Source organism: Hemiscyllium ocellatum, chromosome 4 (genome assembly GCF_020745735.1).
Source record: "Hemiscyllium ocellatum isolate sHemOce1 chromosome 4, sHemOce1.pat.X.cur, whole genome shotgun sequence".
Classification (NCBI taxonomy): domain Eukaryota; kingdom Metazoa; phylum Chordata; class Chondrichthyes; order Orectolobiformes; family Hemiscylliidae; genus Hemiscyllium; species Hemiscyllium ocellatum.
In genome coordinates this window covers 112177738-112190912 of record NC_083404.1, presented here as the reverse complement: position 1 = coordinate 112190912, position 13175 = coordinate 112177738, and the positions used below count along the sequence as shown (strand labels likewise).

The 13175-nt window shown below is 39.3% G+C and overlaps 1 protein-coding gene across 1 annotated transcript in view; it reads right to left on the bottom strand.

The window, feature by feature from the left end:
- Positions 1-13175, bottom strand: part of LOC132815239 (nucleolar protein 58-like) — an 87268-nt gene that overhangs the window by 43891 nt on the left and 30202 nt on the right. Inside the window, exons 5-6 of the mRNA XM_060824054.1 lie at positions 9568-9617; positions 2232-2340 (exon numbers count right to left, since the gene is read on the bottom strand). Coding sequence (XP_060680037.1) covers positions 2232-2340; positions 9568-9617 — 159 coding nt within the window. The remainder of the gene's footprint in view (positions 1-2231; positions 2341-9567; positions 9618-13175) is intronic.

Sequence of the window (13175 nt, the reverse complement as noted above, 5' to 3'; positions counted from 1 at the left end):
TACGGTAATCTGGACCTACTTTGCATTATTTCTCATATTTGCCCCAGACATGGCAGACAGGTGTACAATCAGCACCCTTCTGTGCAGGGAGGGACCTGGAGGTTTGCTAGACAGGTACAGAGATGTGACTTAGTCTTCCCAAAGGAGCAAGAATGGAGGCCACAAAATCACATCACATCAGCTTGGTCAGAAGTTGTCACCTAGATTAAAGCAATCTCGGGCATTTGGAGGAATACACAGCAATATTGGAAAAACGTCAAAGACCTTCTCTGCTGTGCTAGCGTTAAGTGTGACCAGTTTCTATCTTCTTGAAAATTACTGTATAATGGGGTGACATGGTGGTTCAGTGGTTAGCACTGCTGCCTTGCAGCATCAGAGACCCAGGTTTGATTCCAGACTCAGATGACTGTGTGTAGAGTTTGCACATTCTACCAGTGTCTGTATAGATTTCTTCCAGGTATTCCAGTTTCCTCCCACAGTCCAAAAATGTGCAGGTCAGGTGAAATGGCCATGTTAAATTGCCCATAGTGTTAGATGCATTAGTCAGAAGGAAATGAGTCTGGGTGGGTTACTCTTCGGAGGGTTGGTGTGGACTTGAGCCGAAGGGCCTGTTTTCACACTGTAGGGAATTTAATCTAATGTTTGTTAATGCTTCACTAGAACCATGAATATACAAGGTAGACGGAAGGTAAATTTGAACAGGAAACACTTTATTGTATATCCTCTCAGCTCCACAGTCGGTCTTAGACTGCCCCTTTAGCTCCTGTCTCCGGGTCACCTTACTCACTCTAAAAAGGGGCAACATACACCAAACTGCATACGGGCACTATATATGGAGATATCTAGCTTCCATCACACTGCGAACCCAATTGACAATCCTAAGTTGACTGCACAAAACATTACATGAACATTCAGGATTATTAATCAAATGTTCAATTGCAGAATCAGATTGAATGCTGGACAGAATGTTATGAGTTTTGCAGCAACTTGGTAATGACAATAATCAGTTAACTGGTCCACCATCAGTTCACGTGCGAACAAATCAGCATTCTTTTCTTATACACTGAGTATTGTTTGGTCTTTACAACTGTAATTCTTGTAAAATGTTCTGAGAAGTGTAAGCCAAAAATCCACAACAAAAGGTTTTTCTTTCAGAAAATAAATACATTATAAAAGAAAAATTACATAAATGTTGTCAACCCACCTGACTTTATTACAAGACACGTCAGACCTCAGACTGAACTTTAGCTTGATATATCATTCTATTGGTTTTAACAAGATAGTGTCTCATGAAAAGTAAGAACACAACTGTTGGTTTTGTTTCAACATTAAAACATAAGTTTGTTATGCAAGAGAAAGGAAATTAAAACAGGAAAACATGTGTTTAAAGCTTCCGAAACACAATAAATTATAATCCCATTAAACAATTCTTTACCATACATGCACTAGAGAGAACTCCCTTCTCTTTCATACTATATGACTTAATTATAGTTTCAATTCTTCAGTTAGAGAATCTGACAACCATAGAGTCAGAGATCCACTGTACAGAAAAAGACCCTTTGGCCCATCGCATACCTATGAATCGAAAACAACTATCTATTTTAATCCCAGCCGCTCCTATGAGCTTTCTTAAGGGTTAGACCGTGTCCATTTCAAAAGACTCCTTCAGGATATTAACAAAACAATTCCGGCCTGGAAATTTCAAATTACATAGAGATAAACTATTCCCTAAGATTTCTAAACTATGCCTGTTCCTCAGAAGAAATTGATTTACACAACTGATTTGGTTGTGCAAAGACCAGCCGCTAAATCGAAACACTTTTCTTTCCAAATTATGGGTAATTCCCCAAACAAATCTGTATCATTTAAACTGAAAAGTGAATACACAACTATTCACTTACAAGTCTCCAAACGAAAACAAAACCCGGCACTCTCTGGAAAGTCTTTCATGTTGTTTTTTTTAAAATAAGAAAATTGCCATGGCTACAGAGATACTTACAAGTGAATCATTAAACCCCTCATAGACCGACAAAAATCTACATGACCTCAGCTCAAATCCAAACTCAAAGTAAATCGTATTAACATGTATCTAAATCTCACTCCATATTACAAGAATCACTAATACATTAGCTTGATTTCTGTTGCTATTCCTTTGTAGGTAAGGGAGAGCCATGACTTTTTTTCCCAACTGAACATAGCTACAAATGGTGTCTAAAACAGTGCATAATTACCCTTTCTTTGTGTTTCCTATCCTTATTTTTCTGCTTCCTGGCACAGAATTCTTTGAGCTGTTCATCCATGCCCATTAGCATGTCTTCAAAGGATTCCTGACATGTTGATCTGTAAAAAAAGAAAAAAAACTGTGGTCCATAAAACTCATCAAGTACCAACTGACTGTTTTACATGGCCCTTCACTTTGCTAATTTCCAAAATGCAGTTCTATTACATCCTGTCATGAATGGTGATAGACAATTGAACACTTAAAAAGTGGCAGCTCCACAAATATCACAATCCTTAATGACGAAGGAGCTCAGCATATTAATATAAAAGGCAAGCATTTTCGTGACAATCTCATCCACTTTCCAAGATGTCCAGTATAATAAAGGACACACTTCAATCATTTCAATTCACTCTACCTGATAAAGACTAATTGAAGGATTTGGATTCTAGAGGAATTGAGTATAGGAGCGAAGAGGTCCTTCTGCAGCTGTACAGGGCCCTGGTGAGACCACAACTGGAGTAGTGTGTGCAGTTTTGGTCTCCAAATTTGAGGAAGGACATTCTGGCTATTGAGGGAGTGCAACATAGGTTCACAAGGTTAATTCCCAGAATGGCTTTATCATATGTCAAAGACCGGAGCAACTGGGCTTGTATCCACGAGTTTAGAAGGATGAGAGGAGATCTGATTGAGACATCAAAGATTATTACAGGATGGGATACTCTGGAGGCAGGAAGCAAGTTTTTGCAGATGGGGGAGTCCAGAGCCAGAGGACACAAGTTTAAAAGTAAGGAGTAGGCCATTTAGAACAAAGTTGAGGAGAAACTTCTTCACCCAGAGATTGGTGAGTATATGGAATGCCCTGCTCCAGAAGGCAGTGGAGGCCAAGTCTCTAGATACTTTCAAGAAAAAGTTGATAGAGCTCTAAAAGATAGTGAAATCAAGGGTTATGGGGATAAGGCAGGAACAGGATACTGATTGTGGATGATCAGCCATGATCATAATGAATGGTGGTGCTGGCTCAATGGGCTGAATGGCCTACTCCTGCACCTGTCTATTATCATCTATTGTCAACATTCTAGCAATATTACTCAAGATGTGCTCCTAAACCAGTGTTCTGAACAAAAAAAAATTCAGGACAAATCAATTGCCAATTACTGCAGTAATAAACTAAACTTTAAAGTGTCTCTTTTGCATTGAATCATACAATGAACTTTCTCCCTTTTAAATTATAACTATGAACTATTTTTACCTCGGGTTCATACCATAAGGTAAAAACAATCAAGCAAAGAAATTTTTTTTCCTGTTCAGACTAGGTTACTCAGCCCTTTAACTTACCCTGACATGTACATATCGGCACAACATTGTGCTGTACTTTTCCACGTTCTATGCTCTAATATACATATCAGCATGTCAGATCATCTGACTCTTTTGCCGATTACAGCTTTCTTTTATATCCTTTGATCGATTTAGCCTCAAGTACTATATCCAACTCCTTCTCGAAATCATACAATATTTTGGCCTTGGTTTCATTCTCTGCTAGTGAATTCTGCTGTATCACCACTCGCGAGGTGAAGAATGTTTTCCTCATTACAGTCATTAAGCTGTGACAGAGTTCCGCATAAGAGATTACTGTGCAAAACCTAAAGTGCATGGGATTTTTTTTTGGAATGGGTGTGAGTGGTCTGAAAGAAGTGTATTGAAATGGATAGAAAATTGGTTGGCAGAGAGGAAACAAAGTAGGAATCTTCAAGTTGGCAGGCAGTAACTAGTGCGATGTCACAGGGATCAGTGCTAGGACCCTAGCTATTCACAGAATATATTAGTAAGTTGGATGAGGGAATTAAATGTAACATCTTAAAGTTTTGAAAATGATACCAAGTTGGATGGGACAATGAACTGTGACAAGGATGCAGAGGTCCTTCAGTATGATCCAGACAGGTTTGGTAGATGGGCAAATCAATGACAATTGCAGTATAATTTGGATAAATGGGAGGTTATTCACTTTGCAAGCAAAGATCAAGAAGGCAAATTACTACCTGAATGGCTGTAAATTGGGAGAGGGGAGTGTGCAGCAGGACCCGGTATCCTAGTGCACCAGTTGCTGAAGGTAGGCACGCAGGTGCAGCAGGCAGTAAAAGAAGGCAAATGGTATGTTGGCCTCCACTGCGAGAGGTTTTGAGTACAGGAGAGGGGATGTGTTGTTGCAATTTATACAGGGCCTTGGTGAGGTCACACCTAGAATATTGAGCACAATTTTGGTCTCCTTTTTTGGAAGAAGGATTTTCTTGCTCACAAGGTATTGCAGCGAAGATTTACCAGGCTGATTTCCAGGAATGAGAGAAGATGAGGACTGCAGATGTTGAAGATCAGAGTCAAAAAGTATGGTACTGGAAAAGCACAGCAGGTCAGGCAGCATCTGAGGAGCAGGAGAATTGACGTTTTGGGTTTAAGCACTTCATTGGGAATTCTGGGAATGGCAAGACTGACATATGAGTAGAGATTGACTAGGTTAGGATGGTTTTCGCTGGAGTTCAGGCAAGTTGGAGGGTGGAAAATCTCAGAGACAAATTCTAACAGGACTAAGAGAGTAGATGCAGGGAAGATGTTGGGTACATCCAGAACCAGGGGTCAGTCTGAGGATTCAGGGTGGACCATTTAGGACAGAGCTGAGGAGACATTTCTTCAACCAAAGAGTGGTGAGCCTGTGGAATTCATTACCACAGGAAGTAGTTGATACCAAAACATCGAATGTATTTAGCAGATGGCTAGATATAGCACTTGGGACAAATGGGATCAAAAGGCTATAGGAAGCAAGCAAGATTAGGCTACTGAGTTGAACAATCAGCCACGATCATGATTCACGGCAGAGCAGGCTCGTAGGGCTGATTGGCCTCCTCCTGCTCCCATGTTTTTATGTGACCTCTGGTTATAGGACCATCCGGAACATCCTTCATTCATTTCGGCTGTCTAACTCAGACCTTTAGATTTATAACAGATCCCCTCTTTTCCTTCTGAACTCCTGCAAACAGTCTCTAATCGATTACCAATCCTCATCAGTCAGTGCCACCATTCCAGGACTTAGTCTGATAAATGTTTGTTCCGTCTCTATGGCAGAACATTCTTCCACTGATAAAAAAGACCAAAATGCAATATTTCAGCTATAGCCTCACCAAGACCCTGCATAGTTATAGCAAGATGCCCCTGCTACTACCAAATGCCTTTTGCATGGCTTGTATCATATGCACGCTTATGTTCAACAACTAGTGTGTGAAGACACCCAGATATCGTGGCACATTTCCCTCTCAATTTTACAGCTATTCAGATAATAACTTGCCTTCATTTTTTGCTACCAAAGATGATAATCTCACATTTGTTCACATAACACATCTGCCACGCATTTGGCTTGTCCTTAAAGCACTAAGGGAGGTCTTCAAGAGATGAGGAATTGGGAATTTGCTATCACTGACTGGAAGAGTGGTAAGCATAGGATCCCACCTTGAAGAAATAATTCTAAGTGCATTTGCATAAGGAATACAAAGCTATGGTCCAAGTGCTGAAAAAAAAAGTTACTTGGTTTCTTTTGATGCCTGCAGATTCAAGGGGACAAAGGATATTTCTTTGTCCTGTTGATTTCTTTGACTAAATTAATTTTACTTTCAATACATTGACAACAAACAGGTTGACTCTTATTTGCCCATCAAACAGTTTCAAAAAATCTCAAGTAATTAAATACACAGGCCAACTGACATTTTACCAGAAACCACTTAAGGCGCATGTTGTAAAATCCTCCCCAAATATCCAAAGATTACTACCTGGTATAATATGTGATGCCCAAGTACCAAACACTGGTGGCTTGGGGTCTTGTCGAGTACAACCACAATCCTTTGTGAGAGTCCATGAGGTTGATCATTAGTCATCGGTGGAGAAAGGATAACAAGCAAGTACAACTTGGTACAGGGAAAAATGGGACAATCTCCAAGTGAACAAAGCAGGGGCCAATTTTTTATGAGTTGCTTTACTAGGAAGTTGGAGCAAGGAATCAAATTTCAGAAGACGTAGTATATCAAAGAGTAAACACAAGGCAAAAAAGAGAAAAGTACTCATTCAGAAAATGATAAACATATTATAACTGGAATTGTTAGAGTCCAAACGTTAAGAGTACATCAACAGATAAAGTTAGAAGTCATAAAAAGAATAGAAAGATAAACCTAAAGAATCTGTATGTGAAGCATGTAGCATTCACTTAGAAAAAGATTAATTAAAAACATAAATAGAACTAAGTATAATCTAAACAGCCACTACCGAGACGTGGGGAACTGAAGTCTTGAGAGGATGGAACTTGAGAAAGAACAGAGGATTGGAAAATGGTGGAAGGATGGCACCATCGGTTAAATGACGATATGCACACAATAGAAGGGGAAGACCCAAGTTAGAAACAGTTTGGAAAGAGATAAGAAACGTTAAGGGTAGAAGTCACTTGAGTGGTAAAGATCCTTGAAAACCCAGATCTGTAACTGACAGTTGGGTTGATAAGAAAGAAAGAAATAACAGGACCTTGTCAGAAAGGCAAGGTGTAGACAGGGTGGATTTTAATCTTCATATGGAGGTGGCCTAGATGAAGGACTCAAAAGTGATGTCTAGGTTGTTTTAGAACAATAGCTTCTGGAATTAAGGAGGGAGTATTCTATAATAGACTTGATATTGTGCAACAATCAGAATTATTAAATAGGTGCTCATAAATGATAGTAAACATAGTTGAATTTTAAATTCACTTTGAAGGGGAGAGGAGTGGGGTTGAGTTTTTTTTGAAAAAAAAAGACAGTAACACGGGCATGAAAACAGAGCTAGTTAAAAAATGATTTGGCACATTAGGTTGAAGGATTGCTGAACTTAGATGCAGCTGACAAAACAGTACAGCACAGCATTGCAACAGGCCCTTTGATCTATGTTATTGTGACAAATATGATACCAAATTAAACTAATCCCTTCTGCCTGCCCATGGCTAGTATCCCTCCATTCCTTGCACATTCATGTGCTTATCTAAAAATCCTTTAAATGTCCCTATCATATCTGCCTCCACCACTACCCCTGACAGCGTTTCCAGATTCTCATGATTCTAAAAAAAACTTGCCCCTCATCTCCTTTGAACTTCCCCCCTCTCATCTTAAATGTATGTCCCCTAGTATTAAACATTTCAACTCTGAGAAAGAGATTCTGGCTGTCAATCCTATCCAAACATCTCATAACTTTAAAGAATTCTATCAAGCCTCCAATCAGCCTTCGGTGCTCCAGAGTAAACAATCCATGTTTTTCTAGTCTCTCCTTGCAGCTCATACAGTCTAATCCAGGCAGCGTTTTGGTAAACCTCTTCTGCACCCTATCCAATGCCTCCACATTCCTTCTGGAAAGTGGCAACCAGAATGGAATACAATACTCTAATTGGGGCCCAAACAAATTCTTATAATACTGCAGTATGTCATCCTGATTCTTGCATTGAGTTCTCCGACCAAAAAAAAGGCAAGCATGCCATATCTCTTCTTTATCTACCTACTATATCTCTACCTACGTGAGGCCATTTTCAGGGAGCTAAACCCTAAGATCTCTCTGTACATCATTGTTATTCCGGCTCCTGCCATTAGCTTTAGTTTTTCTTTACGCTTGATCTCCCAAACTGCAGAACCTCACACTTACTTGGATTAAACGCCATCTGCCATTCTTCTGCTCATACATGTCACTGATCGATGTCTCACTGTATCCTTTGATAATTTTCTATACTATCCACAACTCCACAGAGTTATGCTGGGCAGACAATCTCAGCCTCACAATCCTCTGGAATACAATGGCTTACATGCAGGACTATGCCTGTGTGTAACTCCTGATCAGATCTTGCGTACCGCCCACTCTCTCCTGTCTTGTGTTTGTGTTGTATGGAGCTATAGTCCATCAGGAAGGATGAGAATTTGAGAGGAGTCATTACTCAAGGCAGCAAAGGCCTGTAGCTCAAAGCTTCCTGTTCATGGATGACATTGCTGTGTTTTTGCTTAAGTCCACTGTCAGTCCACAGACTTGAGTATTTTCAACCAGTTCAAACTGGCCTCGGGTGCAATGATAAATTGAGGCAAGAGGTAGTTTATGTTCTTTGGGAGCTAAACTGATCAATGTTTTTATACTCTTCACCATTAGGACAGATTACCTGAACATTCAGAGGGACTGAGGTGTGCACATAACTTGGGAAGAACATTTCAGCAAGAGGATGCAGAAACTGGACAGATGGGAGAACTGCTCCCTCTGCATTGTGGTAAGAACATGGATATCAGTTAGGAAATCCTCTTTGTTTGTGGTGCAGGTCTGGCCTATTTCCTGAACTTGGGCGGCTGCAGTCACCTGAGCCATCTTCCACTTCATTTGGATGTTGAAGATGGACTGTCTTAAGGGACACCATGTGTAAAGTGCTGGATGTAGAGTGCATAGACCCTCATTATGCTACACCAAGTGCCACTAATTACTGAGGTTTTACCTGCCCTCGTTGTTAAGATAGATTTGTCTTTGTTGCCGTAGAATGCTCCAAGTAATTAGACTGTATCACTCGTCCCTCAGAAAAATTTGAGAAAGAAAACACCTTTGACAACAAGTCTATTCAGGCAGTTGTCATCACATAGCTTTGAGAAAAAGAGAGGGTTGATCTTGTCGGGTGTTGCTTGAGCAGACTGTCAAAGCCAGATTTTTCAAAAAAGCACCAAGACATCTCTTGGCTGGTATCACAAAGGGAAATCTTTCCAAGTGTGCTTGGACTCTGTCACGAGCAGGGAGCAAGACTGTCACATCTCCTTCTGGAACATGCCTTTGCAAACAAAGTCTGAAGAGAGATGAAATGGTTCTTGCAGAGGTTCGGCCCTAGCAGCTGAGTGAAGCATGACTATTGCTCTAGGTCTGCTCTCTGGGACGCACATCAAGACAAACACAGATTGTGACTGGAAGACCATCAACTTAAACACCAAAGTAATCTGCTCACCTCTTCTCCCTCCCTGCCCCTCCACTCCACCATCGTCTTCAGCATAAATAACATCTTTTCTTAGCTATTATCAGTTCTGAAGAGTCACTGAATTCAAAACGTTAACACTGTTTTCTTTTCCTGCAGATGCTTCTAGATATGCAGAGGTTCTCCAACAATTTTTGTTTTTGATTCAGGTGTCAAGCATCTACAGTTTTGTTTTATTTTAATGCATTTGAGTAGATAGCTCAGAGCTGACAAGAACAAAATGGGGTAAACAGCTTATTTTATGACACGAATTTGATTTTAAAATCAAACTTATAAACTCTAAAATATTACACAACAATTTACTTACTTCTTCAATAGGTTTTCTTTCACTTTCTTTCCTGTAGCATCATAGCTCTCCTGTAACAAACAGTAAGCTATACTGTTAATATTATACAGAGATTGAGAAATCATAAAACTCCAAAGAAAATTGATCTTCAAAACCTAAAATATGAAGCAGCAGTGGAGACAGAGGGGCTGCAAAGGACAAGATGGCATTAGGTAGGGGAAAGGAGCAGCAAACGAACCTTTACTTGAAGAAATAGTGTATTGTATAAAAATTGTAATTGTAATGAACAGTCAATTTGATTATACCATAAGACTGAAAACTTTGTGATGAGAGTGGTTTCTGGGTTTTCACATCGCAAAGAAAGGGGATTAAAAAGGTGTGGATGGACATCATCAAATAAGGCTAGATGGACTGAACTCAGAATGAAAAAGATCCATGTCCCATTGACAACCAAATAGTGGGAGTGAGTTTGAGAAACAACTAAATGGCAAATTTCTGAGCACAAAAACAATAGTTGGGGTTTCAACTACCCAAATATCAACTGGTACAAAACTGTGAAAAATTCTTCACAAAATTCTTAAACAATATTCAAAATAATTTTTAGCTAGCATATAATCACTTAATAAATTACAACACAATTCTAAATATTGGCTTAGGAAATAAAGCAGGCAGATTAAGTAGTGGGTCACCATTTTAGAGATAGTTATCATAACACAGACCAATTTAACATTATTATGGAAAAAGACAAAGATATAACAAGAGTAAACATTCTAAATTGGAAGAAAGAAAATTCCAAAAATAAAGAAATCTGGCAAAGGTGTACTTGATATAGCTACTTGAAAGGAGGTCCAGTGGTAAATCAGTGGAAGGCATACAAAACAGGCGATTCTGTGTAAATGTGATCCCAGAAAGAGGGTGGGATTTCCAAATCCAGACCCCTGGTTATCCAGCCATTAAATAGGACAAAACAAAAACAGAAAGAAAAGAGCTTATAACAATCTTTAAAAAAAAAGAGAAAACTTTAGGAAGCTTCAACAGTGTAGAAAGTATGGGGTGAAGTAAAAAAGGAAATTAAGAAGCATTCACCATTCGATCATTAGTGCCCACATTTAAAATTGTATCAAATTTCACCATTTGCCTTGACCATGTCCCTTATCACATTAGCTTTAGATTCTAGATCACCAGCCTATTTAACAATAAGCCACCAGTGGCCGCCAGGAATGACCAACTTGAAGGTGGATGAATGACCAGAGGAACTACACAGTCGATAATTAAAAGGAAGCAAGGGAGAAAATAGCAAATGCAGTGGATCATTTTCTAATCCTCAATAAATATAGGGGAGGTACCAGAAAACTGAAAGTCTGAACATTGTACCATTATTCAAAAGTGGTTCAAGGACTAAGCCGAACAATGACAGGCTGCTCAGTCTAACTTTGATGACAGGCAAATTACTAAAATTAATTGAGGGATAAGACTTACTGTTTCTTATTATTAATCCATATCTTTCAAGGAGTAGTCAGCTTGCTTTGATTAAGGGAAGAGTATTTCTTGCTTCTTCAAAAAATGTAATTATGTTAGCTATGAAGAGGATTGGTGAGCTTAGTGCAATGGAGCTTTCCTACGTGAAATTTAGAAGATTCCATAGGCAGTCTGGTCAGACAAAAGCACAAAGGACACAAGGGAATTTGGTGCATTGGATCAGAAATTGGCTTAATGATAGTAAACAAAGGGCAATTACTGATGCAAGTTTATTTTTAAAATGGAAATTGGTTTGCAGTGGTGATGCACAAGATGAAACATTAATGGACCTTTTAATTAGATTAGATTACTTACAGTGTGGAAACAGGCTCTTCGGCCCAACAAGTCCACAACGACCCACCGAAGCACAACCCCACCCATACCCTTACATTTACCCCTTCACCTACGGGCAATTTAACTTGGCCAATTGACCTGACCTGCACATCTTTGGACTGTGGGAGGAAACCGGAGCACCTGGAGGAAACCCACGCAGACACGGGGAAAATGTGCAAACTCCACACAGTCAGTCGCCTGAGGTGAGGGCTGTGGTATACACTGACGTTTAGACTTGAACATGGCAGGCACAATTAATGGTTTAGTTCAGTGGTTGGGAGGGGGGGGGGGGGGGGCTGGTAGTAAATGGAATTTGATCTAGAGAAGTTGAATTTCGAGCAGCCAAAAATGTTATACACAAAAACTGGGAGGATATTGAGAGGGGTAGAAGTTCTGAGACCTTGGGAGTGATCATCCACAGGTCAACATGATGGTAAAGGCAGCATATGAGACGATTTATTTCATTGGGCATAGTGTAATACAGAAGCAGTATTGTAATGGTGGAACTATCCAAGACACTGCTTAGGCTGTCTGATCTGGTTACCATATTATAAGACTGATGTACTTACTCCAGGGGGAGACTACAAAAAAGGTTTGCAAGAATGCTCGAAAATTGCAGCTGAGCAAAGATTAAGTAATTGTTTTCCTTAGAAAGAGAATGACTTAATTGTTGCATATAAAATAATTAGGGGATGGAATAGTGTGCATGGGATTGACCTGTTTTTTCAACAGAAGTACTTACCCAGGATCACAGATTTAAGATAATTGATAGGAAGATTAGACATGGGGAAATGCTTTTTCACTCAGAGGATGGTGGTGGTCTGAAATTCACTATCCAGTTTGGTGATTGACGCAAAAGTGCACAACTCATGAAAAGTAATCTGGATTTGCACCTAAATAGAACTATAATTTGCAAGATCACAGACCGTGTGCTAGCAAATGGAATTATAATGGGCTGCTATAGTTGGATAGTTTTTGTTCCTGTGCTTTCACTTTTCTGCAGTTCTAAAAATTGTCTCAAGTAATTAATGATACTTGCAGTGCAATTGTTGTATTAGGGACAAAACACGAATGTTCAGCTTTGAGCCCTTTGGTAAGTGGAAATTGTGTTTGTGTTAGTGGCTTTTTGTGTATAATCTTGTCAGTTATCTTAAAATTCATGTTTGCCTTGCATCATGGCTTTAGATTTAAAATAATGGTGATATATACTGAGGATATTTTTAAATTCTTTTAGTTTTACTGCTGTGCAATTGAAGTATCAAATATGTTAACACAAAATAGAATGTATTACTACATGACTCCATTATCTAATAAATGAGAATGGAAGAAAAATTAAAAACCTGAAAGTAACCAAAAAGAGAAATCCTCAAGCCCATAAAATGTCATGACAAAAGTCACTCAGCAAATGGAGTCTGCTCCTCCATTCGTTGAAATCACTACTGATCTGATAATGTTTCCTCATAACTCTCGATTCCCTTACTCACTAAAAATCAGTGTACCTCAATCTTGAATGTATGAGATGATCTGGTCTTGTAAGCCGTTTGGAGTAAAGAATTTCACAAATCAATAACCAACGAGTAAAAATTTCTCTGCATTTTTGTCTTAAATGGGGCAACACTTTACACAGATTCAGCCACCTGGTCCTAGACTGTTCAGAATGTGGGAAGCAACCTCTCCATAACCAAATTGTAAAGCCCCAAAAGAATCCAATTTATTTGAACTCCATTAAGTACATGCCCAATGAACTCAACCAGTCCTCGTAAAAAAATCCTTCTAAT